The sequence below is a fragment of the Podarcis melisellensis genome (genome assembly GCF_964234715.1).
Source record: "Podarcis melisellensis genome assembly, chromosome: 1".
In the NCBI taxonomy this organism is placed as follows: domain Eukaryota; kingdom Metazoa; phylum Chordata; class Lepidosauria; order Squamata; family Lacertidae; genus Podarcis; species Podarcis melisellensis.
The window spans coordinates 59,535,545-59,562,741 of NC_138528.1; the positions used below are offsets into that span (position 1 = coordinate 59,535,545).

At 40.6% G+C, this 27,197-nt stretch overlaps 1 protein-coding gene across 4 annotated transcripts in view; it reads left to right on the plus strand.

Annotated features, from left to right (window-relative positions):
- Nucleotides 1-27,197, plus strand: part of NELL1 (neural EGFL like 1) — a 379,806-nt gene that overhangs the window by 197,148 nt on the left and 155,461 nt on the right. For 3 of the 4 annotated variants that reach the window (XM_081882838.1, XM_081882841.1, XM_081882840.1), the window contains exon 13: nt 13,046-13,171. The exons of the other annotated variant lie outside the window; for it this stretch is intronic. In XM_081882838.1, coding sequence (XP_081738964.1) covers nt 13,046-13,171 — 126 coding nt within the window. The remainder of the gene's footprint in view (nt 1-13,045; nt 13,172-27,197) is intronic. 4 annotated transcript variants of the gene reach the window in all.

Below are 27,197 nucleotides of genomic sequence, written 5' to 3' on the forward strand. Positions count from 1 at the left end.
ATTGTTTTCCCTTACTGATGTCTGCCAGAGTCCAGGCATCAGTTCTGCCCTGCCAAGGTCAGGTGCAGCTAGTTGGGAACCAATGCCTAAGCAACCACTCACATGCAGTAATCAATCAAGTTGTGGCCAACATTATGCCAAAAACCTTAAACCATAATTCTGTGTCTATTGTGAATTATTTCAAGTGCAGTTTGGGAACCTTAACACACAACTGTTATCATATATATTTGGGTATTAAATTATTTGTGTTTGTCATCACCAGGGAGTACGGATGCACCAGGTAGCTCTGCCTACTAGTCTGTGAAAAAGAATGTGATCATATGCACAGCTGCACATGTGTAGGTTCCTCACAATCCTGATTTGTGTGAGAGCAGCTATATGTGTAAAGGCTCTGTTGCTACAGATGGTTGGTGCTTTGTGCTCTTTACAGAAGATTATAGGGCAAGGCTATTTGGATTGTCCCCACTCCCTTAGTTGATGAAAACAGGAGCATTAATCAAACACAGCTATTGATGAGGCTAGAGTTGCCACTAGAAATAGAGGTGTAATTTTATTTTATGCTTGAGTAGTGGTGAAGTATTCATTTTGCATGAATAATTGCTATAATGCACCATACCACTTGATTCATACCTCTAACAACTTGTATACAAGTTCTGTATTTTTTCTAATTGGAATATTTCTGCATCTCCATGCATTCTCATAATATACACTCAAACAGAGCATTGCAGAGAACGAAGCTAGTATTAAAAGAATCGAGCTTGAGCCAGGAAGATTCTGAATCTGTGACCTAGTCCGGTGATCTGTGCAGCACCTTTGAATGTTAATTGCATAGAGCCTTTTTCAGACACAGAACAGAAGAGGCATATGCAATGTGAGCTCCTTCAAACTGTATATAAGGCCTCCATGTTCACCAGATCTGGTATGAATACTAGGAGGTTGGGGTTTTGCTCTTGCTTAGTCAAACCTGTGTTCCAGCCCCTGCACCTTTATAACTTCCAACCTCAGAAACTTGATCAAACTTCTTTTCTAGCTCCACCTCCAATTCCAGTGAGGTTAACCAGATTCTAATGAGTGAGGTGAGCCTGGGCTTCCTTCCAACACTAGAGCTGTAGAAAGGGAGAGATTATCTCCCCACCCCCCACCCACAAGCCTTGAAAATGAATGGGAGCTTGTGGCTCGAGTAAGTTCTGTGCTTGCTGGATCCAAAAAGAGAACAAAAGCTTCTTCCTCTTCTTTCAGGCTCTGAATCAGAGGTTGATGGTGGAGGTACAGAGGCTTGTCCCCCCCCCCTTTTCTGGCAGAAGAGCAGAAGCTTGTCTGCCAGGTTATTGGAACTTCAACTACCCAACACAGGCACATGCACAGGGGCAAAGAATGCCCACACACTTATTCTACCTTTCACCAGCTCTGAGCCGGCTGGGAAAGACTCTCCTCCCTGAAAGAGAGGGGAGTGGTTGTGGACGGGAGCCCGAGCACCGCTCCTAGCAGGGGGCGTTGCCCCCTGCCTCCAGCTCACCTGGCTGGCACTCACGCCCCCCCCCCGGTGGCCATCCAACCAGGTGCCATGGGGGGGCGTGTCCAGCAGCCTTTATGCTGCAGTGCCAGCCTCCCCCCCCCCCGGCCTCATTTCTCTTTGTCGTCCTGGGCGAGTCAGGAGGATCCTCACCTCCGTGTTCCTGCATAGAAGTGGCCACGTGGAGCTAACTTTGAAGAAGACTTCTGAGAAAGGGAAGTCTTGCCCTCAAATCCTCCTTCATTACTTTTGCGATTACTTTTTCCTTTCTGCTTGTCTTTAAATCCTCCTTCCTCCCCACCATCATTTCCCCCTTCACTTTTCACAGGATAGCCCCCTAGTTTCATCTTTGATCACAAAGCCTTTTCGCTGTATAGGGGGTCTTCCAGTGTGTGTTTCCAGCACAGCTGCGTTTTTGAGAGTGCTAATTTTAATTTTATTTTATGCTGCTAATTCTACCCTACTTACTGCGTATTGGTTTGGTTTATTTAATTGGAGTGTCTGAGTGGTTGGTGTAAGAACGATTGCTGAACGTTTGACCTTAAATCCTTACTTCGTTACTTTCGCGGGGGTCGGGTCCTCGAACCACAACTGGAGAGCAGAGAATGCAATGGCTTCTCTGTCAATAAAGATGGGTTCTAATGCACCATACCACTTGTTCATTTTCATGTATATGTATGCATTAGAAATAGCCATGGAATGCAATTGCCGTGATTGTTTGGGGACAATGGATGCCCTTTTATTTGGAAAGGTAAGCAAACTGCAGGCTTCATCTTCATTTAATTTTTCAGAGGCCAAGTCTTTCAGAATGCTATCATAAAAGATTGCTTAGGACATAGGCATTCAACATCAATTATACAGCAACAAATTTATCATTTGGAAATTCTGTCTGTGTGGATTTGAAAGAGCAAGTTAGTCAATATATAGGAAGTAAGGGGGCCAAAGGCAGGGTACAAATATTAGACATAAAAATAAAGCAGTAGAGTGAGTGTTGTTTTGATAAATGCTGATAGAAATAAGTACTTTAGCATAATTGCTCTTGACTATAGCTTTGTTAGGAACAAATAATTCATTTTGAATACAATACTCCATTGTTCCTTCTGATCCATTAGTAAAGAAAAAAATTCCATAGCAAGCATGGAAATTGCTATAATTATTTTAATGTGTATTACGGGGTATCTTAAGAAGATAGGTGAACAAAAAAAGTTAAAATAAGGTATCCCTTGAAATCTATCTGAAAGGCATTATAGAGTTATCAATTTATTTTTGTTGCTATTCCTAGGGTTTGGGATGAGCAAGTAGTTTAAAAACAATAAAAAACCTCCCCAACAAAGTAAAATATCCAACTATTATACTGTATATAATTAAAGCTATAGGGACATGGGTGGCGCTGTGGTCTAAACCACAGAGCCTCTTGGGCTTGCCTATCAGAAGGTTGCCGGTTTGAATCCCCATGATGGGGTGAGCTCCTGTTGCTTTGTCCCAGCTCCTGACAACCTAGCAGTTTGAAAACATGCCAGTGCAAGTAAATAGGTACCGCTGTGGCAGGAAGGTAAACGGTGTTTCCATGTGCTCTGGTTTCAGTCACGGTGTTCCGTTGTGCCAGAAGCGGTTTAATCATGCTGGCCACATGATCTAGAAAGCTGTCTGGGGACAAACGTCAGCTCCCTTGGCCTGAAAGCAAGATGAGCACCGCAACCCCATAGTTGCCTTTTACTGGACTTAACTGTCCAGGGGTCCTTTACCTTTATTTATTTTTTAATTAAAGCTAAAATAAACTTACTAAGCATGATTTAAAAGCCAGCCCAAACAGAAATGTATTAAAACATTTCAGAGAACTACACAAGATTGGACTTGAATAAACTTATAAGGGAATTCTACAGAGACCATCTTTCAATATGTCCTTACTGTTTATGTTCAGTATGCGTATAGGTATTTGGAGTGTATAATGAGATAAGATAATTCCTTCCAGTAGCACCTTAGAGACCAACTAAGTTTGTTATTGGTATGAGCTTTTGTGTCCATGCACACTTCTTCACCAAATGCACACGAAAGCTCATTTTTTAATTTTGTTTCAACTATGGCAGACCAACACAGCTACCTACCTGTAATGAGATAAGAATCCAATGTCTCTATTCAGACAAGGTATCTCCATGGTTTTAAGTTTGGTAATAAGTTGCAATTCAGCAACTTCTCTTTCCTGTCTATTTCTGAATTTTTTTTGTAATAAGACATCTACTTTGAGATCTTGTATAGAATGTCCTGGGAGATTGAAGTGTTCTCCAACTGACAGAGAAACTATTGGATTCTTATCTCATTATACACGATAAAGCTATTTTTAGCCATCTCACCCCTTGCTTTTTCCTGTAAGACCAATTGCAGTCATTAACAGTCGTCAACAGGTTTACCACAGCTATCAGCCAATCACCCATTCCCACCACCCTTCTGAGTAATACCCCTCCACACCCTCTCACTATATATAAGGGTCTGGTGACTTCTGTTTCAGTGTATCTGAAGAAGTGTGCATGCACACGAAAGCTCATACCAATAACAAACTTAGTTATACGTAGTTATGGTTGAGTAGTTGTACTTGGGTCTGGCTTGCAGACTTTCTGTGGACGTTTGGTGGCCACTGTGAGAACAGAGTGCTGGAATAGATGGTCCTTCGGCTTGTTCCAGCAGGGTGCTTCTTATGTTCACTACTTGTGGATAAGATTGTGTATCAGAATTCATATCCCATTGTGAGTACTGCAGTGGTGACAGACAACCATGCTTTGATACATCTTACAATGTACGCTCTGCTACTTTTCTCCACCTCTTCTAAGCTGGAAAAGTTTGTACATCCAGCTGCCAGTATTTTCACCAGCAGAAAATAAATCAGATGAAATTGGATAAAAAGGAAAGTTTGAGGATAGTTGCCTGTATCAATGGAAAACCAATTGTTGTGGTTGTTAATTCTCTGCCCTTCACCCTAAGGCCCCAGGGTTGGTTATATCAATTAAAACACAATATTACAAACAGTTCAAAACAATTTATAGTCACATAATAAGGTGGGTCTTAAGAATATACATCTCAAATGTCAGAAGCCAAAGTAAAGTGGTAGGCCTTCAACATTTGCCAAAAGCCATATAACGAACATCTCAGATGTTAGTCATTGCACCTAGTGAGTTATTATTATTCTCATCATTAATTTCATTTCTATACTGATTTATATTTTTAAGGAAAAAACCTAAAATCTCAACCCACATTAAAGCATCAAATAAAACAACCCAGAATAAAACGTTACTAAAGATAAAGTATATATTAAAAATAACATAACAGGAAACTAAAATATTACCTTCAAGATTTCAAAAAAAGGCATTACAAAGGAGGTCAACTACAGAATCTACATTTAATGCAGCAAAGTTGACTAAAAAAGGGAAGTAAAATATAAAATGCACATTTAAAACATTGTAATTAGCAAGAGAATAAAGTATTATGGTAAGCATAGAACATATCTGCTGGTGTTGCTGCCAGTTCTGCCAATGGTGGTTCATGGTGGGCAGCAGCTATGGAAGCTCAGGCTTGATGACCCGAGTCTCCATTGGGTTTGACAAAGCTAACTTTTCTGTAAGGAGACTGTTGTTGAGAGCAGCCTCAGGGCATTTCCTCAGCCAATATCACTTGGTCTGTTACTAAAACCACTCTTATTCAGGTATGTTACCAGTTTACTAAGATTGCTTCTGAAGCTCTTATTCTGGGCTTTGGGTGTCGTTGCAGCTGCAGGGCAGGCAATGTCACTTTGGCTTAAGTTCTGCTCCTTCTTCTTCTCCCCCACTGTCTGCTGCAATGATCCGAGGCTTGCCATGTTTGTAGTAGGGACCAGTGGCAGTGGGAGCAGGAAAGGGCAAGTGGGTGATGTTTGTGGCAAAGGATTTGGGAAAGCAGGAAGGGCAGCCAAAGTGAGAAGCAACCACATCCGTTGTTGATGTAGAATGTATGAGTCAGAGTGAGATTCTGCCATAAGGCAGAAACTGCTCTTCTTAAATACCCTGTTCTAAGGCTTTCATATTGTTTACACACTCTGTTTACTAAACAGCATTACCATATATGCAAATTCTAAATGCGTTTGAAAATTAATTTGTTTCAGACTGTCAGATGCCTTATGAATATATTGTCAAGTATCCTAGTTTAAGTAAAAGTGGCATGTTTTCCATTAATGCATTTATCAAAATTCTGCAGCTATTCACTCTGGGTTAAGAAAATCTCCTTTCTGTTGAGAATGTGAAGTGTATATTTATTTCTTGATATTTTTTAAATAGCTGAATTCCAACAAATGTTAATTACTTGATTTTGTATATCTCTGTCTATTGCTAAGAGCCTTTTAAAGAAAGAGGTGTTCATACATAAATACTGAATAAGCAAAGAGCTTCAACTTCAGATTTGACTTAACGTGCCGCACATATGAAATTCAGCCTCCTGCTTCCTTGTTCTGCTGAACTGGGCTACACTTGCTTCACCTCCACAGTTTATTCTTTTTAATATTTCTGATGACAGAAATCTTTCTTACCCATAAGACCATTGTGAGATTTCCCCCCACCTCCAGTCTCTCTTAATCTTTGCCGCACCACTTCTTCTCTTATGCCTGCTCTGTCTTCTTTCCTTTCAAAGCCCTGCCCCTTTGCTTCTGTAATTCTTGGTGGTTGTTTTAGCTCAATTTCTAAGCATGTTATTTTCCCAGACCCTGGGACTCTGTCTTACATCCTGCCAATAATATGTCATTTCTGGGCTTTGTGTAAGATTTCTCTCTCTCAGTCAAGTGGATATTTTAATTTTCTCAGGGAAATTGCATTTTGAGGCAGTACTGAGGTACTAGACGTACAGAAGTTTCCCAGTGTCTGAAATAAAGCTCCTATGCAGCCTTATAGCTAGAGCAGAACTTCCACCTGTCCATTGCAAGAAGAGGTCCTCTAACTGTCAGAGCAGCCACTCTTTTTCTTTCAGAAAACTGTTTTTCTTTCCTTTGTCATTGTGACAGATGATTATGGGAAGTCTTTCCTTATTGGTGTACCCCCATTTTGTAAGGGTTCCCCTGAAAAGTACTGTACTGGTTTGGTTGAAATGATTGAAAACCCCTAAACTGCTCAGCAAGTTGGGTGAAGATGTTCTAAGCCTTACTGACATAGATCTTTCCTCAAGCCTAGCCATGGGGGGTGGTGGTGGTGGGGGAGAATGAGATTTAGATTTACTTTCAAAACCTAAAGAAGCTTGGGAAGGATCTTTAGAACGTGGTCAATAGCTTAATGACTATACAGTCTTAGTGCATGGGGAATATTTTAATGACAAATTCCGGAGAAATGTCCTTTCTGACCAAAGAACTCAAATGTCAAAGTATATCCAAAGTTTGTTTAGGAAAAGAAAGAATCATGCACTTCAATATAATAAAAGAGAGATAATCTTACTTAACTATTTACCTTTAACCTCTTTGAGCAGGGTCTTGGATTTCAGAGTATGTGTACAGTTCATTTCAGAAAAGAGGTATAAGACCTTGCAGAGCATCTTTGGTTACCTGACTTGGGTGGGTCTTAGGAGACAAAGGGACCAGGGCAGGGGTGGGGTGGGAAACCACTAACCTGCAGGCCATCCTTCACCCATCAATGATTCAGATTTTCCTCAAAGCATGCTCACCTACCCGACACCTGTGACATCTGGTGTGGGGCAGGTAAAGACAAAGCTGTCAATGTGTAATCAGGAACCTTAAACTGTGCTCCCAGTTGTTCACTGGCAATGGAAAATCAGGCTTTGGCTCTACTATCAGGTGATGAGTGGTAGACCTGAAGCCTCAAGTGATTTAAAGCCCCATGCTAGCCCCATGGCAGCCAATAAGGTAGAGAATTGTGAAGATGATGGCCACAGTCAAGGAAGGCCATCCCAGACACAGCAACTGATACTGAGCTGATGTCACAGTCAAGGAGTCTGAAAAGGGAAATGGGAAGCATCCATGATTGGGAAGTAGAGACCATGGTTTGGCTGTGAAAGCACAGCACTCTGCTTATTGAAGTGCTGCCTGGGCAGCCCAGAATTTCAGATACTTAGAAGGGCATTAGGTGATGACTGGCAAGAAGGAAGAAGCCTTCGGCTGAAGCACCTAATACTTCAATTGACCTAGCTGCTGCTGGAACTAAAAGGTGTTGTTTTGGGTACCTGCAGTGTTCAACACTCATTGCCTTCTGTAATAGCCCTTTTTATTGATATCTGACAAGATGAAAGAAATTAACAGACAGTATGAGCTTCCCAATAGATCAGTGGAGCTATGCCAGCTTGCAACACTGAATACTGATGCTCCAGTATTGTCTTTCTATTTCTGTTAACATCTGCTTCCTTGTTTTATGGGAAGGTCAGGTTTGTGTGAGTGATAGCTATCAAATGATAAGCTGAACACTTGATAAGCATACTTTCATTGATGTGCTGATAAGGCCGTCTGTGACAGCAGAGACATGATAGCCATTTCTTCCAGTTATCCTGCGATAAACATGGTTGTTTGAACTGGCCTTATAGTATTTCAGATGCATGGGGAATATAGCTCTCTTTGGATGGCTGGTTTCCAGTTATTGTTGCAGTAAAGAACAAAATGTCAAGAGAATGAAAGCTGCCAGAATGCAAATATTAATGAAGTACCTCCACATCAGATGAATGCCGTCATCTACTATGCCATACTAAGCTATGTACTGTGATGCAGTGATTCTCACTGAAAAGCTTTAGCCCCAGTGACTCCTTGTCATTACAGCAAACTAGCTTATGCAGATGGAAGTTAGTGATATGTGAAGGATCATTATGCTGTGTCAAGTTTCATTTTAAAGACCATAAGTAGAACATTTTTTATAAGAAAAGCAAACTACATCACCATTTGAGGGAAAGACATAAATCATGTATTTTTATCACCTCAAAAGACCACCAGAAGACAAGCTCTAATATTTCAAATGCGACAAGCAATCTACTCACATGAATCACAATTTGAGTTCCATTATAGCCAAAGTGATGTGTACCGCATTGTGGTTTATGGATAGTGTTGTTACAATGTTGCAGTTTTTTTAAAAAAAATCCTGGGCATTTAAACTTGTGTATTTTTATAGATAAATGAAATAGCAACCATTACTTTATATCCTTTGATCTGAACATATCTTAGCAAAATTATTTTACTAGCAGAAAGTATTGGGGAAAGGAAATGATGTTTGTTTTAAAAGTTATACTTTTATTTATTTATTTGGAAACCAATTCCATACAACCTAAAATCAACAATTAAATTACATTCACAAAATTTATTAAAAAAACAGTGAGTCAGATATCAACATAGCTGGATCACCCCTCTTGGAAAGCCTGTTTAAAGAGCTCAGTTTCAAGCAAGCACCCAAATAGATGCCGCCTCATGTTCATGGGAAGTGCGTTCCAGAGGGCTGGTGCCACCACACTTGAAGCCCTGATCTTGATAGAAGATAAACGTCGAAAGCTGATATTAACACCTGAGTTGGAAGAAGATGGTCTTTCAGATATTTGGGGCCTATTGTGAGTTCATTGAACTGGACTTGGAAAAGAACTGGCAACTAATGCAGCTGTTTTAAAGTGGGTTATATGATGAGGCATTTTCCAGGCATCATGGCACCCAGATGGTGCCATGAATGGTTGGTGAACCCCATTCCAAACCAGCCAATCTCTATATAAAGTGCACTGCAGGAATCTGTTGTAGAGGTTACCAATTCTTGGACTGTCATAACTAAACTGACCCAAACCAGGAACCTTATACCTTAGTTGTCACCTCTGTTGAAGCAGGCAGAAGCAGGCATTCCTAGCCACTGAAACCAGTTGGGCATTCAGTGACAGATAGGGATTCTTGAGCACATTCAACCCATACTAGCAACCCCATCCAACACAGATAACTGACCTGTTTCTTAGACCTGGAAACGGTTCACCCAAAGAGCCAATGATAAAATGCCATTGAAAGGGCATGATGATGAAAGAAAAGAATGTGTGAAGAACTGAAGCTGAAAATTTTAGATCCAAGCAGCAAATGGTTTTAGACCACTGTTTTTGCACAACTGTTCCCATAACCCCTGACCACTGGTCCTGCTGGCTAGGGATGATGGGGGTTGTAGTCCAAAAACAGCTGGAGACCCATGTTTGGGAAACGTTGATTTATACCATTGTATTCCATTTAGCCCAATACTTCCTTGCCAAGGTCAATGGAACTTGCATTATAGTAACCATTCTTCAGATTCTGCACAATTTTTTTTAAGAATGGGCACCTGCAGCTCAGTGGAAGAATTGCTTCAGCAAGTTGCCACCGTTAGTACTAGCCATTCACTGTATTTGTCTGCATCTCATTCTGCCCCACAGTATGGTGGGGTTGTGCTACTCACCTGACCTCCTTCTGGCTGAGTCATTGCAGCATACCAGAATGGAAAGTGGGAGGTTGGTGCAGTGGCACCAGCAGAGCCAATCCGGTGCTCCTGCTTGTTTGTCTGCACTACACTGATGTAGCTGCCTTGCTCTTCTCCATCCCAGGATGCTTCAGTGGCTTGGATAGAATGGCGCTGACTGCTGATAGCCTGGACAATGTCACCAAAATCCAGCGGGGAAAAAGCCTACATATTGACAAAAGGCTACTTTTATGGACCACCATTTTTTACCTTTAAGCAGCCTGTAAATTTGCCTGTAGCTCTTTCTGCCCCATTCCTGTAGGGAGGAAAGCTTGGAACCTGAGATGGCAGTTAGCAACTGCAAGGAGCTAGAAGAGAATGTCATACATGCTCCCATGGCAGTGAACCTCATTTGAAATCAGAGGTGTACATAAATAAAGGAAGACAATGCCACACAGAAACTATTCAAAGCTGTAGATTTTTACCCTTATTGCTATCAAAACTTTAATGTAAATTTCACTGATATTTTTAATGAATAGTGATATGTGAATATTTTATGAATAAAAATAAACTTTCCCTTTTTTACTAAAAGAAGATGCTAGTTAAATCCATAACATTCAATGTTTTTTCAGCACTCCCCCCTTTTTACTGACATGGCTCATGTCTTTCAAATTCATTGTTGAAGCTTCAGACAAACATGGAACCTTGTCAGGTTAATTTTTAGATGGATATCTTACTAGTTCTGACATATTTCCTATCTCTCTTCCTTTACATTTATGATTCAGTATTATACATGATTAAACAAAGCCCTTTCAAAGGAATGAAATAAAAGCCTGCATTGTTTTTTTAAAAGATAGCAAGCAGAGAAGTGCAAGCCTGCACTTAAAGGCAAGTGTGCCTCATATGGCTGCAGAGCACAATGGTTTGATAGAGAGAGTGACTCTTTTTCCTTGCCATTTGTCTTTCAGGCTTTGACAGTCCCCCCCCCATTTTTCAAGGGGATTATCATTCAGAAATAGCAAAAGCAAGGGGACTTGATCGCTCAAGGTATTTGTATCCCATCTTTTGCCTTCAAGCCATCATTTCAGATTCAGTCCAGACCACTCAAAAGTCCCTGTCAGTTGACAGCTGCTTGGTGACCAGTGCAAAATGATTTCGTTAGTTGCTCAAACTTCCTACTCACTGTATTGATGTCTTTGGATAGTAGTGCTCATGACAGCTGGTCTACTTGGCACTCAGCACACAAATACAGGATTGCATCAGCATGGAGGCAAAGCCCCTTTCATCATTTCTACTGACATGCAGTAGAACAAAGAACAGTGAAGCTAGTTCTGTTGTCCTTGTTTTACCTATTCAGACTCACATGAACTCTGTCAGACTTTCAGGGATATCTGTATTCACTCCAACCAACTAGAAAAAGGTATGTAACAGGACAGTATTTCCTTAACACTGATACTGGAATAATAAGAAATGTAAAACTGAAATGACTCATGCAAATGCAGTTTATGTACCAGGAAGATCAAGCACAGCTGGACAATAAACTCATTTTTAAAGCAAAAGCCATCTGCATCCCAAATATTGCCTTTAGGTAAATCCTAATGCAGGGGTTCTTAAGCTCCATCGCCACCTGTCCAAACCTGCCCCAAGTGTAACTGAAATAAAACGGAGGCAGATGGTGCACCTTGCACATAACAGTTTTGTCCCTGATGGGGTGAGCAGATCAAAGGAGAATAGAAGGAGCCGGTCTACCCACAATATGCTTTAAGGTACCTATGGGAAAGGGATCCAAGAGAAGAAGAAAAACACCTGTGAATAATAGAATTTTCCCCATAATTGTAGCAATGCTCTGCAGCCTTTCTAGATTATAACATACCTACTTCCAACTTTGGCAACTTTATCTTCTTCAGTAATTTGAATGAGGTCATGTGCGCATATTATTAAGAAAAGGGAGGCTTTGTATTCCATTTGCTGCAAAACCTAATATATTTGGAATGAAACATAGGGCATATGACTGATAAGGGGGATAAGTAAAACTCCCCATGGATTTTTTTTCTAGAGTCCTTCCGCTCATATAAGAATCAATCCAGGCAACATTTTGTCTGATGAGGATTCTTAATGGTTGTCTCATATTTTGATGTAACTCATATTTTGATGTAACTGTACTGTTACAGGCATGCTGTTTTGTTGTGTACCATAAAGCTTTCTGGAATTTTGTATTGTCTGATAAATAATGGTGAATAGGTAAGTGCTTAATGGGGAATGATGAGTATCTAGCATGTGAATCATGTGCATCCACCCAGATTGGAACTGGGACAGAAGCTATTTGATAGTTTTGTCTGAATCTAGTGTGTGTCAAAAGGAACTGAAGGGGGAAGCAGTTTGCAGGTTTTGAGGCTTGATTAGAGAGCTGGCTTGGGTTCTAGCTGCATTGTTTTGGTGTCTCTATTCTACCTACACATATAACCAGGTGTATCAAGAAAGCGCCATCTGCCTTCATAAGTGTCTTGGGTCACAATGCTTTCACAGCTTGACTGGATGGATCTAGCAAGAGGCCACCTATATGATACAGAAAGTAATCTCTCCTCTGACAGAATAGATCTAGGGCCATAGTGGGAAAGGGTTTCCCCAGCACACTTGAACTACATCTCCTCCAATCATTCATGTTCTGAAAGGGATTATTCATTAAAATTGGAGAAGTAGTTTGCAGAAACATAAAAAGTACTAATTGTACTAACTCAGGTTATTACTCAGGCTACTTGTCCCCAAGGCTGTCCTCCAAAGTAGGCCAACCTTATAAAAGGTGATGTTAAATATCAACTTCTTGAGGAAATAAGTTCACAGGCCTTTTATTGAAATCAATGTGCTGAAAGAATACATGTCTAATTTGTAATTGACTAATTTAACCTTTCTCTTTAACGCTTCACAATTTTGGAATACTCCAATTGATGAGTAATTACTTTTAGGAGTGGTGGTCAGGAGGAATGCCCACAAAGTTAATGGCAGAATTGTAAATGTTCTGCTTTTTGTGGATATATGTTGGATATTTTTATATAGTTCTTTCATATTTCAGTGTTGTATTGCTGAAGATGTGCAACTGTGCAGCTGAATGCAATCTCATGGGGTGTTTTTCCCCCCTCAGATATTGATGAGTGTGCTGCTAAGATGCATTATTGTCATGCCAACACAGTGTGTGTTAACCTGCCTGGATCATATCGCTGTGATTGTGTCCCAGGATATATCCGCGTTGATGATTTCTCATGTACAGGTAAGCTCTTAATATGATCGTAGTAACACCATGAGACTTTATTAATATCCAATGGTGTTCATTTGGAAGGAATGAAATATTCTTCATGTCGTATGAAGGCAATAGATTTATTCCTTGAGAGAAAATACATCCTTGAAAGTTGAAGAAATGTTTTCTGAGAGTGGGGGATAAAGTTTTCCTATATTTATATAAAAAGGTAAGAATTTAAAATCCAATTGTTTAGACTTTTCTATAGTGGTGACACCTCATTACATGGTTCTTCAGTATATACACAGGTTATTTCTCTTCTTCGTAAATGCTAAATTTACTGTCGGGGAAGTGGGAGAAGAGAGTTCCCAACCTCCAGCAGAGAACGGGAGCAGAGGAATATGTTATGGGGTACCAGGTCCAGGTGTGGGGTACAGAAGCCTTTTTGCATTTGTGATTGAGGTGGCTGGTACATGGAGAATATGTCATGCGATTATTTATTTACACGTACTGCAAAACTGACCTAAGTATTCGTTTGAATAGCCATTAAGGGAATAATTTTGCTTGTTAATTGTTGAGTTAATATTTGCTTAATTCTTAAAGAAGAATTGAACAATATGAAACAAATACAATAGCTTTAGACATAAAAGTCAGTAATTTTTAATCTATCAGTAAAAAGCAGTAATGAGAAGTCTTAGGAGAGCATTAGTGTTTTAAACTGATATCTGCAGGTGGTTAGGAAGATTAGGAAGAAAAATAATATGTATTTCCCCTAGAATTTGAGAAAACCTTGTTCTTGCCAGTACCTGAGAAGATAACTCCTGACAGTTGTCTTAGGAAGGCTTGGAGAACTTTTAAGTTTTATTTCTTTTGTTTTGGGGCAGTGAAATAAAATTAGCATTTAAAAGGGCTGCCTCTCTTTTCACCTGGAAATATGGTCAATACAAAAAACAATATGTGAGTGATTATTCCGGAATTTGTCATGTTCTGAATACAGTTTATTTATTTTTTTTTATAAAAATTTTTATTAAGATTTTTTACAGATACATATTTAACAAACAAAATAGATTTCATAACATCTTTTCATTCTATTGCGGACTCCCTCACGTCTCCCGCTTCCACTCTCATCATTAAAAACGGATTTTTCCAAGCAAATTATCATCTTGTTTATACTCTTAAGTGCAATATTTAGGTTAAACTCAAATAAGAAATTATAATTTAATGGTAGACAGTTGTTTCTGCTCTGGCTTCCTTGTTAGGATTCAACCAAATTACAGTACTTTTGTAAATAAATCTTAAATTTCTTCCAGTCTTCTTCAACCCTCTCCTCTCCCAGGTCGCGGATTCTGCCAGTCATCTCAGCCAGTTGCATATAGTCCATCAGCTGCATCTGCCATTCTTCCAGTGTTGGTAGATCTTGGGTTTTCCAGCTCTTAGCAATAAGTATCCTTGCCGCCGTTGTAGCGTACATAAAAAATGTTCTATCCTTCTTTAACACGTTCTGGCCGACCATGCCCAGAAGGAAGGCCTCTGGTTTCTTGGTGAAGGTATACTTAAATACCTTTTTTAACTCATTCTGAATACAGTTTATACAATCCATAGGGCAAAGTCTTAGAGAATAAACAGGGGCTTGGGATGGAACAAAAAGATAAACATAAAAAATAGTGTCTTCAATGAATGAGGATTAAGAATTGGATATATAACAACCTTGGATCTATTCAGGATTACAGATATGTACAGATAACTCACAACTTGCACAGGGATTATGTTCTAGGGATTGCATGTACTGTAAAGCTGAAATTGTGTATTGCCTTCCCTACTTTTCTTAAGTCAGTGGGCTCCAGCAGTGCTGGAGGGGGTGCCAAGATTGGCGACAAAGTGAGCACAGAAGCCAGGGGTGAAGCTGGTGCAGCATACCCGGGTGATGTGGGGGGGGGGTCGAAGAGGAATGCTGGGAGGTGACAGCACTGAGACCGTCTCTGGGATAGAACTCCTTATCTGTAACTTTGTTCCCCCCGCCCCAAGGTCCAAAAACAGTCCATCCCAACCCACTTGGCCTCTCTCCAGTGTCATCAACAAGCAGCTCCTCTGAATTCCCTCCTAGCTCCTTCCTGATCTGACCAACCTCTCTGCAATGTGTATTCAGGATTTATGGGAATAAATTTGAGAGACATAATGGCTTTCACCCATTGCAAAAGCTTGCTTCTTTATTCCTGCCTACTGCTTCCTAACAGTTACCAATTTATATTATGACTTTTACTCCTTGACCCTTGGGGTAACTAAGCTTTCTTCATAACTTTTCACAAGGGGCATCCTTAAAGTATTATATATAAATATATACACATGTGTCTGTGTGTGTGTGTTTGTTTCTGTTGTATCAGAACTTTCATGTACATGCAGTCTATTTTTATTCCTAAATATTTTTTTACTACTGACTTTTCATTTTTGAAGAACTACATCTGTCTTTAGAGATTAATTTTATAGCTCATCATTCAAGTGTATTTTGGTGTGCTTTTGTGCTACAGTGAATTGCTTCTAACCTTCATTTCCCTGTTGCATCTGTTATATGAATTCGCTAGATTGTCTTTGGTAGGCAATAAAGAAATCTCTAGATTCTCATATCTATAAAAGAATGAGTTTCATATGGAGAGTAGAACAAGTGTAGACTGACCTGGCACAATTTTAACAAATGGTCTGTGAAAAAATAAACAGTGATTTGCCAAAGGTCTCCCTGGAGCTACAAAGACATCTGAAAGCTTTATATAATTGCATTTTCAGTACAGATCCAATAGTGGGTATTAAAACCCTTTCATGCTTTTGTGAACTGTCTTTGTATAGTGGGAAAGGGCTATTTATTCAAACTGATATGTTCTCAGTTTGTCTAAACCTGATCACACAATAAAGGCTTTTCTTAGTTTCAAGTATGTACATTTTCTCTAATTTGGAAAAGACTGAAATTTTCTAATTGAGTCCTTTGTGTTTTGTCAGAATGCAATTGATTATAATTCACCTAAGACTGCAGTGTAATTTAAGAAATTCATTTTGGGTATGTATTTATCCACTGTTCTCAGTTGGGAAAAAGCATTACTAAGTAGAGATGTATCCCCTTTGTGGTGGTTTGGTGCAGAAAGAGGGAACAATTGAGTTTCAGCCAGGTGACCTGTTTAGGCACCTTTCAGGGTGATGGGCTGGCCCTGAGGCTTGCAATCTGTGTGGTGGAGTCCTGGGATGGGATAGCCTATCCACCTGGGACCATGGGGCCTTGGGAGGTTGTGTGTCTATGTGATACAGCAAGACCTACCTACACACCTTCACAGCATAGCCCATGGAAAGTGTTAGCTGGTACAGCCCTACCTCCATTCCTTCAGACAGGTTGTAGTGCAAGCTTTTGCTTTCTGAATGACCTTTTTTCAATAAATTTGGAAAAGGACTTTTGCCTTTCTTGTATTTTGTGCCTTTTGCCAGGAAGCTGAACCAGTGCCTGACCTCGTAATCACCTACCAGTTTACCTACTGGCTTTCTGTCTGTGTCACGGTAAAGTGACATAGAGTGGGGCAGTCCAGTAAATAAGGAAAAGTGATCCTCCTCCTTGGATCCCTTCTGGGGACTGTTCCCGGAAAAGGAGGTGGTGGCAGCTTACTAGTGTTTGGCTCATGTTTTGCAACCCCTTTGCCTGCTTATCCCTCTCCCTGCCAGGTCTTGCCGAAGCTTGGAGGACTGGTTGGGGGGAACGGATAGCTCGCGTGAATGCTTCACAGGGGTTTGGTTGCTTAATGCCTGCAGTTTTACCTTAGAGTTTGCTCCCAACTGATAGTTGTTTCCCTCTGCAGGTGTTTTCATTGGTTTAAACTTAAATAAAGTGGCCTTAGTTCAACTCTATTCAGTGCATCTGACTCTATTCAGCCTTCAGGTTGCATACAACCTTCCTGTTTAGGGCACACTGAATTTTTCAACTTTCAAATTCCATAAATAGTCTGCACAGATTGCTTCTGCTGAAAACAGGTAGATCATAGACCATTTTAGGGGCTGAAACTTAATTTTTGCAAATTAATTTGGTGAAGGACCTTAAAAGTATGTTTTTGCATGTAAGGAATTCAACTCTATTACTGGACAACATTTAGTTTGGTAATCTACGTTTGCTGAAGAAGCAGATAAACTGCTTTTGGAAAACCAAAGAATTTTAATTTTACCTTCTCAAAATGATAATGATAATAATAATGAATAAAAATAATATTAATATATAATGTAACTGCAAGTATTTGGCATTCATTTTTAATGACGTCTGTGCGATTTTACACACATTTTACTTACCAAGCAAAACTAAATTATATAATTTTAACAAAAATATATTTTAGACACCTTCTTTAGCAGCCCTCATTTATCCCTTTCCTCTCCCCAGTGGACTGTACAGGGCGCTGACTGTCGGTCCTTTTGAGAACCCCAAAGCCACTTCCCGTCTCCCTACTCAGAGCAGTGAATTGTTTGCTTTTTAAAAGAAGAGCTGAATAAGCATTTAAGTGGGAAAATGTATAAGGCATCCTAAAACATTTTTTTAAGTAGTCAAAGCCTGACTTCCTCAACACTGGAACTAGGAATGTGCATAATTACAGACCCAAAGGTGTTCTCATCCTACAGCAGAAAAAAGCAAATAAACTCTTCTAGGTAAGCACTTTTATTAAAGTATTAAATGTCTTGCATGTGGTGGTTTTATTCTGCAATAGTAGGCTGTAACAAGAATGAAATTTTCAGAAACTCATTAGCTGTATCCAAAGTTGTTACTCTCTTTCACAAAAACAGCTGTTACTATTTTAGGGGAAGAGCACTGAGTGTGAAATGTAATTGCAAATCCAATAAAAATTCCTCTGTTTTCTTAAATTCTTGTGCAAGAGTCCGCAAACTCATTCTCATGACCTTTTAAAAAAAATATCCAATAGAGTGCGTATGGCACTGGTTTTTGTATTGTTATGCACACCTGATACATCGTGACACAGCACTCTAGTAAGTCTTCCACCAGCTGTAATGCAAAAGGTAACCTAACAGTACTAATGCATTTTCTTTTCCTGCTTACAATTATCACAAGAATCCAGCCTAATGGATTGGTAGCAAGACATTTAGTAGTTTTGTGTTAACATTTGTAGCTCCTAGTTTTAGTGCAGTTTTTATTTATTTACTTAAAGAATCACTATATGACACCTAAAGCTACGTACTGTGTTGGGGGGCGGGAATACATTACCCCTTAAAGTCTAAAGTATTTGTGTGTAACATGAACACATTCCAGATTCTGTGCACACATATTCTTTTTGTTCTTTCCTTTGAGAAAAAGTTCCACAGATATGCTCAGGGATCTTATTAGCATTCCTGTACTCATAAAAAAGAGAACAGATGAGGTCCTATGTGCATGCAACTCCATGTACATTTCTGATTCCCTATGTTCATATCAGAGGCACTGCAATACAGGGCCATGCCTCACAGTTGGGAATTGTGTGACTGAATTGCTAGAGGGAAATATGTGAATCATTCCAAACAACCTGTCTATCTTAATTTTGGCTTGTTTTGTTTGTGTTACTTATTATTTCCTCAAGGTTTACAGTCTCAATATGTGAAATACATATTGGAAGCAAAAAGAAAATTTGTAGATAGGGTATAGTAGATTATTTTCATGATGTACCATTTAGGCTAGTCCATTTCATTCTGGAGAAGTATAGATTTGTCATTGGAATGTTTTATTTAAGAAACAGCTTCTGCAATTCAAATGATATTTTTGGACAGCATGCATGTTATTGCTGTTATTATTTATAGTGCATAGAGATAATTGAACTTAATAGCTTTTCTGTCACCATTTTTTATTTGGCATTTATACAAATTTCTCTTCTTGCTTCTGAAGAAATATAACTGCTCACATTGTATTGTATGTGGCTATCAATAAATGGTAAAAGGAAAAGTACAGTATAAAATTATCAAGTCAGATCCAGCTCTGTTTGAAAATGTCTTTCAGACCAAAATGGGTTTTGAATGCTGCCATTTCTGATGTTAGATTTGTGCCCATTTATTTTTTCGCATAACGATTTAACTGTTTGTTGCATGTGGAAAGCAAAAGAGAATTTCTAGAAGATGTTGGAACATGAGCAGATGTTGGAACACGAGCAATAAGTTTCTTATTGTGGTTGATATTAGGTCATGCTATCATAGCAGTTTGAAAGCACGTCAAGTGCAAGTAGATAAATAGGTACTGCTCCGGCGGGAAGGTAAACGGCATTTCCGTGCGCTTCTCTGGTTTGCCAGAAGCGGCTTAGTCATGCTGGCCACATGACCCAGAAGCTGTATGCCGGCTCCCTCGGCCAATAAAGCGAGATGAGCACCGCAACCCCAGAGTCGTCTGCAACTGGACCTAATGGTCAGGGGTCCCTTTACCTTTAATAATATTGTCAGAGTTGGCATCTGAGTTTGTTGCAAGGTATGGTCTCTATGTATCTTTGTTTTCTGGCTCATCATTGCTGATGAGCAGCTGTTTTAGATTAGTGTGCTGTCTATAAGCAGAGACAGGCCTACAACTTGAGGCTATGACAGGTAAATATAATTGTCAAGGATGGGCTGTAGATAATTGATGACAGGGCCATCCTTAGCATATGCAGCACCATGGTGCAAAGTTCTGCCTGCCCCCCCCCCAAGTTGTTGAGTTGTTGAACAATATACCTGCAGGAAGGGGTGGCGACGCACACTTTTGCCCCTTCCCAAAGAGAAATCAGGAGTGTGCCGTACTCAGTGGCGTACTAAGGTCAGGTGGTGCCATTTAGGTGATAGATTGGTTAAGCAAATAAATTTTGATTACTGTCTTTGTATACTGTATTACCAAAAGATCATGATCTATGATTCCATCATCAGCAGAGAAGTATTGTGGAGATATTTAAAGGACTATAGGACTATCTATACCCAGAAGTAAAAACTGCTAGAGTACTGGTCTGCACCTAGTGACTCATTTCCAAATTATTAATTTTGAAGGGTTACTTTTTCATAACAATAAACTATTTCCCTCCACCCACCCAGAAAAAAATCACAGTTCTTTTCAGGTGTTGGTAACTTACACTGCCGCTGCCACCCACTGCTTTAGTGAACAAGATGAAACCCTGCTGAACATAACAGGACAACTCCCATGGTGCTCAGCTTCCCATAACTACTTTTTGGAAATGTCCCTGGAGGTAGGAGTAGAGCCACTGAAGCACAGGGTTCCCAACCCCAACCTCCCTGAGATGCTCCAAAAGGATACCATGGTACTGAAAACTGTCAGTCAATCAAGGGGAACAAGCAGGGTCACATTCCACCTATCTTTCTCCCAACAACTGCCATCAACCGTGGCTACTACGATACGATACAATACGATATCTTTATTGTCATTGTCCCTTGCGGAACAATGAAATTGAAAAGCAGGTTCAGTGGCATGGCCAGCCCTGAAGCCAGACTAGAACGTATCCAAGTTGCCTCCAAGCAAGCCTGAACTTGGACTGTTGCCACCCTTTCTAGTGCTCTGCCCCCAAAAGGGGCTATTTGCCAGTGTAATAGTTGTTTAACTGGCATTTCTTCTCAGACAAACCCACCTCTTTATTACTCCTTATTAAGAGGCACAGATTGACGCCCGTGGGCAGCAGCAAAACAAACGCCCAACTGACACAGACTGAGCCAATCAACAACAGCCTCTGCCACATCCAATACACTAACACCCAATCGTAGCATAGAATCTCCAGCTTCCAGGGTGGGACATGGATGGCAAGGGAAAGCAGTGAAGGCAGAGCAGGGAGGGGGATGCGTTGGCAGCTCGCGCAGTTCCTCCCCACAGCTGGGGAGCACAGCGGTTTCAGCAGTGGGTGCCTGACGCCCCTAGGAATGCGGAGCTCTTCTGCGCGTGTTCGGGGGTGAACTCAGCTCTGCCCCAGACTCAAACACTTGGCCCCAGACTCCAATGCTCTGCGCCCCTGAGAACCCAGTGCTCTGGGGCCTTGCTCCACTAGACCCAGTGGTTACGATGGGCCTGATTGATGAGTTGCTGGTGTAGTGTTAGCTGGGAACTGTAAGTGACAACTGGAGTCACAATGGTACCTGCACTGGAAGTGTAATATTGCTTTAAATGTTTGCCTCCTTTTTTATCCATGCCCTGAACAAAAAAAACTGTATGGTGTTCAGAGAGTCTGGTAACACTTCTAACTAGTTATAATATCTAGTAGACTCTGTGTGGCGTTTCAGTTCAGACACTATTGTATAGCTGACATTAATGGTGGTATGATCGTGCTTTCTGATCTACCATGTGTGAAATTCCACTGTGAAATTTGACTTGTCTGGTCAAAATTCTGTTGATTCTGTTGATCATTACTCAAAATTAGTTGGAAGTTTTGCCCAAGCAGAAAATTTATTTGAGTGCATAACTACAGTTTATTCATATAATTCCTTGACAAAAAAGTTGTGAAATTGATTAGATATAAATTGGTTTATCACTCCATGGATTTTGATTAGTCTAGGGAAAGTAGCTACATATTATGTGAGGTTTGCACAATTAGGAGAATGACTAGAGAGGCTTTCTTCCCCACAGCAAGACTTGATTCGTAGTGATGGGTGAAACCTTTCAAGTGTTTCCTGGAACTATGCAAGGAAAATGGATTGTCTTGTTAGATGTCCGAAGAAAGCAAGAAACTGTATAAACCGGGCATAGGTAAACTTGGCCCTCCAAATGTTTTGGGACTACAATTCCCAACATCCCTGACCACTGGTCCTGTTAGCTAGGGATGGTGGGAGTTGTAGTCCCAAAACATCTGGAGGGCCAAGTTTGCCAATGCCTGGTATAAACAGTTTGAAACTTGTTACCATTTACATACTAACACAAGAAATTTAGGGTGTAATTGATTGTAGAATGAGGTAATTTTAAGCCTGGGTCAAGACTTTAATTTCAGTAGAGTTTAAAATTCATACATTTTGGGAACACAGGGATTGTTAATCTAAAGGCATTCTTTTCCCACAGCACAAGAAACCCCCCAGCATTGTTATTGTATGCTGCAGATTTACTATGGTACCTGTTGAATTTAGTGAATGCCTTTGCTTCTACTTCAAGGGGTTTTGGAACAGCACTCATAGGAAGATACTGTATGTGGTATATACAAGGTAGTAAGTGCTTTCAGACTGTAGTTCTATTTTTAATGAAAGCATATTTCAAAACTTTTTATGAATCAAAGTATATTGCTTATAATTTCATTTTTGTGTATGTGTGTGGGCTGAATATTTCATAGATGGTGTATTGACTGAGGCAAACCTAATGATTTTTTAACCATTATTGACTCTTGAGTTTCAATTACTGTACTGTTGTTTCAAGTACATGTTTCTGAGCATCCTTAGATTGATACAGAAATGAAACGGAGTCTGCTGGACCATGGATGAGCAAGGTGGTCTTTGCTGGACATTCTGTAATTGTGTCTTAGTGGTGTACTGGACTATTGTGGTATTTGATTTTTTTTTAATGTGCAAGTTCCTGTTTGAAGAGCAAAGCTCCCAACAGAGGAGAAACAACCCATTGTGAAAAAAAGGCTTCCTCAACCTTGGCCCTCCAGATGTTTTTCTCCTACAACTTCCATGATCCCTCGCTAGCAGGACCAGTGGTTAGAGATGATGGGAATTGTAGTCTCAAAACATCTGGAGGGCTGAGGTTGAGGAAGCCTGGTGAAAAACATAGCGACGAACAACAGTAGCTCCTAGTTTTATGCTTCATCAGGATCAAGTCCCCCCCCCACCTCCGACCACAATTCCTAGTGTGTTCCAGATTTTTCCAGCATTACAACACAACTAAGAAAGAATACCTATGCCTTTTTGCTTAAGGTGTGTGAAAGCATTACTTATTTCACTTCATAAAGGGGCTTAGCAGCTCCTACAGGAATTTTCAGTACTTCGCTGTCAAAGCTTTAGGTGAGTTGGTTGATGAGATACACTTCATGACTTGCCTTAAGATTCACCAGATGAGTCTTCCCAAGTCCAACCTAAAGTCCAGTAGCTGACAGTGGGTGTTCAGCAGCAGATGCCAGAAGCAGAGCAACAGGAAGTTGATGTTTTCGTTGTTTGGGATATGGTGACCCCATCTACAATGGTGAAGCTTTGCAAGCCCTGGTACTCTTACAAACTCTTTAAAAGATCAAGAAGCCCTGAGAAATCAGGCACTTCTTCCTGATGCCAGGAACCTTTGCATCATTGTCTGTCTTATCTGAAAATTGCACTGGTAATCCAGATTGGAAGCATTTTTTTATGTTCTATCATCTAGGTTGGCACTGTTCTGACCGCACATTTAGCAAAATAAGGTCTCTGATGCTGCTGTGCCAATAACTCCCAAATTTACCTGCCTGTGAATATTTGTCTGTATTGATATACAATTTTAATTTAACAACAATAACAACAACAATATCACAGTGAATATAGATTTTAAAAAATAGTTTAGGTACATTGGGTCCCCAGATGCTGTTGGACCACAACTCCCATCATCCCTGAGCTCTGGCCTTGCTAGCTAGGGATGATGGGAATTGTTGTTCAACAATACCTGGGGACCCAAGGTTGAGAAAGTCTGGTTTAGACATCAGTCTCAAAATGAAATGTTTTGAAAATGCAAAGTCACTCCATTCACTTTAAACACAGAAGGGCTTTAACTAACAGGCGTGCTTGCTTGAGGCCCAACCAACTGCTTTAGGCGAAAAACAGGAAGAGGGATTGTGTCATGTTGTAGGTACCCTGTCTGTAGTTTTGGAACAGGAGACTTTTATGCCTCCTAGCACTGCTTGAGGATATGAGCTAATCATGAAGTGCGTTCAGCTAGAAAGAAACTTTTTAATTCCTAATCATGCATTTTAGAAGATTTTTGGCCTTAATCCACATTCCCAAAGTTGGTCACAAAATGGAACAACTCATAGCTTAGGACACATATCTGTTGCTTCCCCTGGCTTGCAATATACTCCACTGTCCATCTTGCTGGTAGAAAGTATTTATTTCAATTTTTTTGACATACTCATAAGGTGAGGGATGTTGCTATCTCCTGTTGAAGGTAATGGAAATACTGAAACACACAGGCACCTCTGTTGAGATCTGAAATACTACATGCATGTTCAGTATGCATACAAAAAAAGCCCATATGTCCCCAAACCTTCCTCCTCAATATCAGGACACTGAGGAGCAGCACCCACAGCTGCCACAAGGATGAAAAATTTGCCAACCACTGTGAACTTGCAGAAGTGCTTTAAGTGTGGTCATAGGTCCTCTGGATTTTTGTTTATGTCGCCTTAACCAAAATTAGGGTGAATGCAGGATAGATACTTATTGCCATAATCATCCCATCCCTAAATAAATCAGAATGAATGCTCAGTAAAGACTGGGCATAGACTAACAACTATGTAAACGTTTTGAAGCAATTCAGGATAAATGCTGAATAGATTAGTTTTCTGGGGAAGTCTAAAATCTTTTGATACTCTGTTACAGATAGATAGCCGTGTTGGTCTGCCATAGTCAAAACAAAAAAAATTCTTTCCAGTAGCACCTTAAAGACCAACTAAGTTAGTTCTTGGTATGAGCTTTCGTGTGCATGCACACTTCTTCAGATACACCTGTGTATCTGAAGAAGTGTGCATGCACACGAAAGCTCATACCAAGAACTAACTTAGTTGGTCTTTAAGGTGCTACTGGAAAGAATTTTTTTTGTTTTGATACTCTGTTGTGAGCTTTTGCATTTGACTTTGCTTCTTTAGAATGAGTGCTCTGACTTACTTATTAAGTTAGATTTAGCATTCTAAACAACCAAATAGGTGATTATTGATCTCTTGTGCAAACAGCTCAGAGATCTAAAAACCAACATATTGTAACTATAAAATATGGAACTTGTAACTATTAAATCATTAAGCATTACCTAAAATATCCATACAGTGTGAGAGGGGAGTTTCACTGAAATCTAGGCGAGACTCCAATCTCTCTATCCTGTAGTGCCTCATTATATCATGTGTACAGAGTTCGTTTGTGAGAATAAAGGTAAGGTAAAGGGACCCCTGACCATTAGGTCCAGTCGTGGCCGACTCTGGGGTTGCAGTGCTCATCTCGCTTTATTGGTCAAGGGAGCTGGCATACAGCTTCCGGGTCATGTTGCCAGCATGACTAAGCCACATCTGGTGAACCAGAGCAGCACATGGAAATGCCGTTTACCTTCATGCCGGAGTGGTACCTATTTATCTACTTGCACTTTAACGTGCTTTCAAACTGCTAGGTTGGCAGGAGCAGGGACTGAGCAACAGGAGCTCACCCCGTCGCAGGGATTTGAACCGCCGACCTTCTGATTGGCAAGCCCTAGGCTCCATGGTTTAACCCACTACGTCACCCGTGTCCCTCTTTGTGAGAGTAGGCAAGACCAATTAAAACATGATATTGGAAACAAGTTACATAAGTTTAACTGGATGGTACCATGGATCTGAGGCTCCAATGCTTTGGCCACCTCGTGATAAGAGAAGACTCCCTGGAAAAGACCCTGATGTTGGGAAAGATGGAGGGCACAAGGAGAAGGGGATGACAGAGGATGAGAAGGTTGGACAGTGTTCTCAAGGCTACCAGCATGAGTTTGACCAAACTGTGGGAGGCAGTGGAAGACAGGAATGCCTGGTATGCTCTGGTCCATGGGGTCACGACAGTGGCATAGCGTGGGGGGTGCCGGGGGGGCCAGCTGCACCGGGCACAACATCTGGGGGTTAGGGTTAGAGGGCGCAAATCCACGGGTTAGGGGGCGCAATCCATGGGTTAGGGGGCACAAATTACTTGCCTTGCCCCGGGTGCTGACAACCCACACTACGCCACTGGGTCACGAAGCAACTAAACAACAACAGCCATGGATCAATTCACATTTTGTGGTGCCAGCAGAAGAAATGTGGGTTGCAAAAGTTGGTGTACTGGTACAGTATTTGCTGGGGAACCTCCCCCACCAGTGCGTTGTTCTTTGGGAGGCAAATTGATGAGAAAGATTTCTGCTTGAGCCAGTGCTAGTCAGAGAAACAGTCCTCAGCTTGATAACGAATAGTCTGGCTTGCTATTGAGCAGATGCGTATACTAAAAGAGTACAGTAAAAAATAATAATTTCAGGAGTAATTACTAAGTTGGAAACAAAACAGGTTTATTCCTGGAGCTGTAAGAGGGACAGATTTCCAGCTAGGTGCTAGATCAAAGACTATAGGTCAGAAGCCTGAGCTAGAGGGGAGGAGTCGCTTACATTTTTAGCTACTTATCTATTCACATTTATTTGCTTTATTGGATTTGCAAATCATTTAGACCCCTGTTTTGGCTTCAAGTGGTATATAAATAAGTAAATAATGCAATATGGCATCAAACTTCAGCTGTTGTGACATGTCTTTAGGGCTGCTGTGTTGGAAAGACTTACACGGTTCTCTAGACTTTCCCCACACAGCATCCACAGTTGTGCCATGGACAGTGGCTGGGGTGGAAGGGGAGGGATTAAGATTCCTTCACCAGCCTCTTCACCAATGTGCTTGGACCGACCTGAAGAAGGGAGACGAAATAGAGATTTTAGCCAGATGTCTCGTAGCCCTCCTTGTACACAGCTTCTTATCTACAAGATATAACACAGAGAATCTGCGCTCTGGCCTTCAGCACATTACAGCTGAACTCTTGAATTCGGTGACACTGAATAGTAATTTGTAAGATTGCATATATCTCTCCAAGACTGATTTGAGACTGCACAGATAAACTTTGGGGAGTGAAGAATAGCTCAGTGGCAGAGGTCCCAAATTCAATCCCTGGCACTTCAAGGTGTGTTAGCAGGTTTAGTGGGGTGCAGCTGCTGCTGCATGAGAATGGCTGCTTTTCATAGTAGACAACACTAGGTCTATGAACAAAGCAGTCAGACCTTGAGGAAGGCAACATCTAATTAATTCATATATAATTTGAATATGGGCCTTGGGCCCAATTTGATAGAAGACCCATAGGGATAGGCATTATGTGGGCTTTGGTTTTTGTCTTTTCTACAGATGGAGTAGCATCACTGAATTGTGGCAAG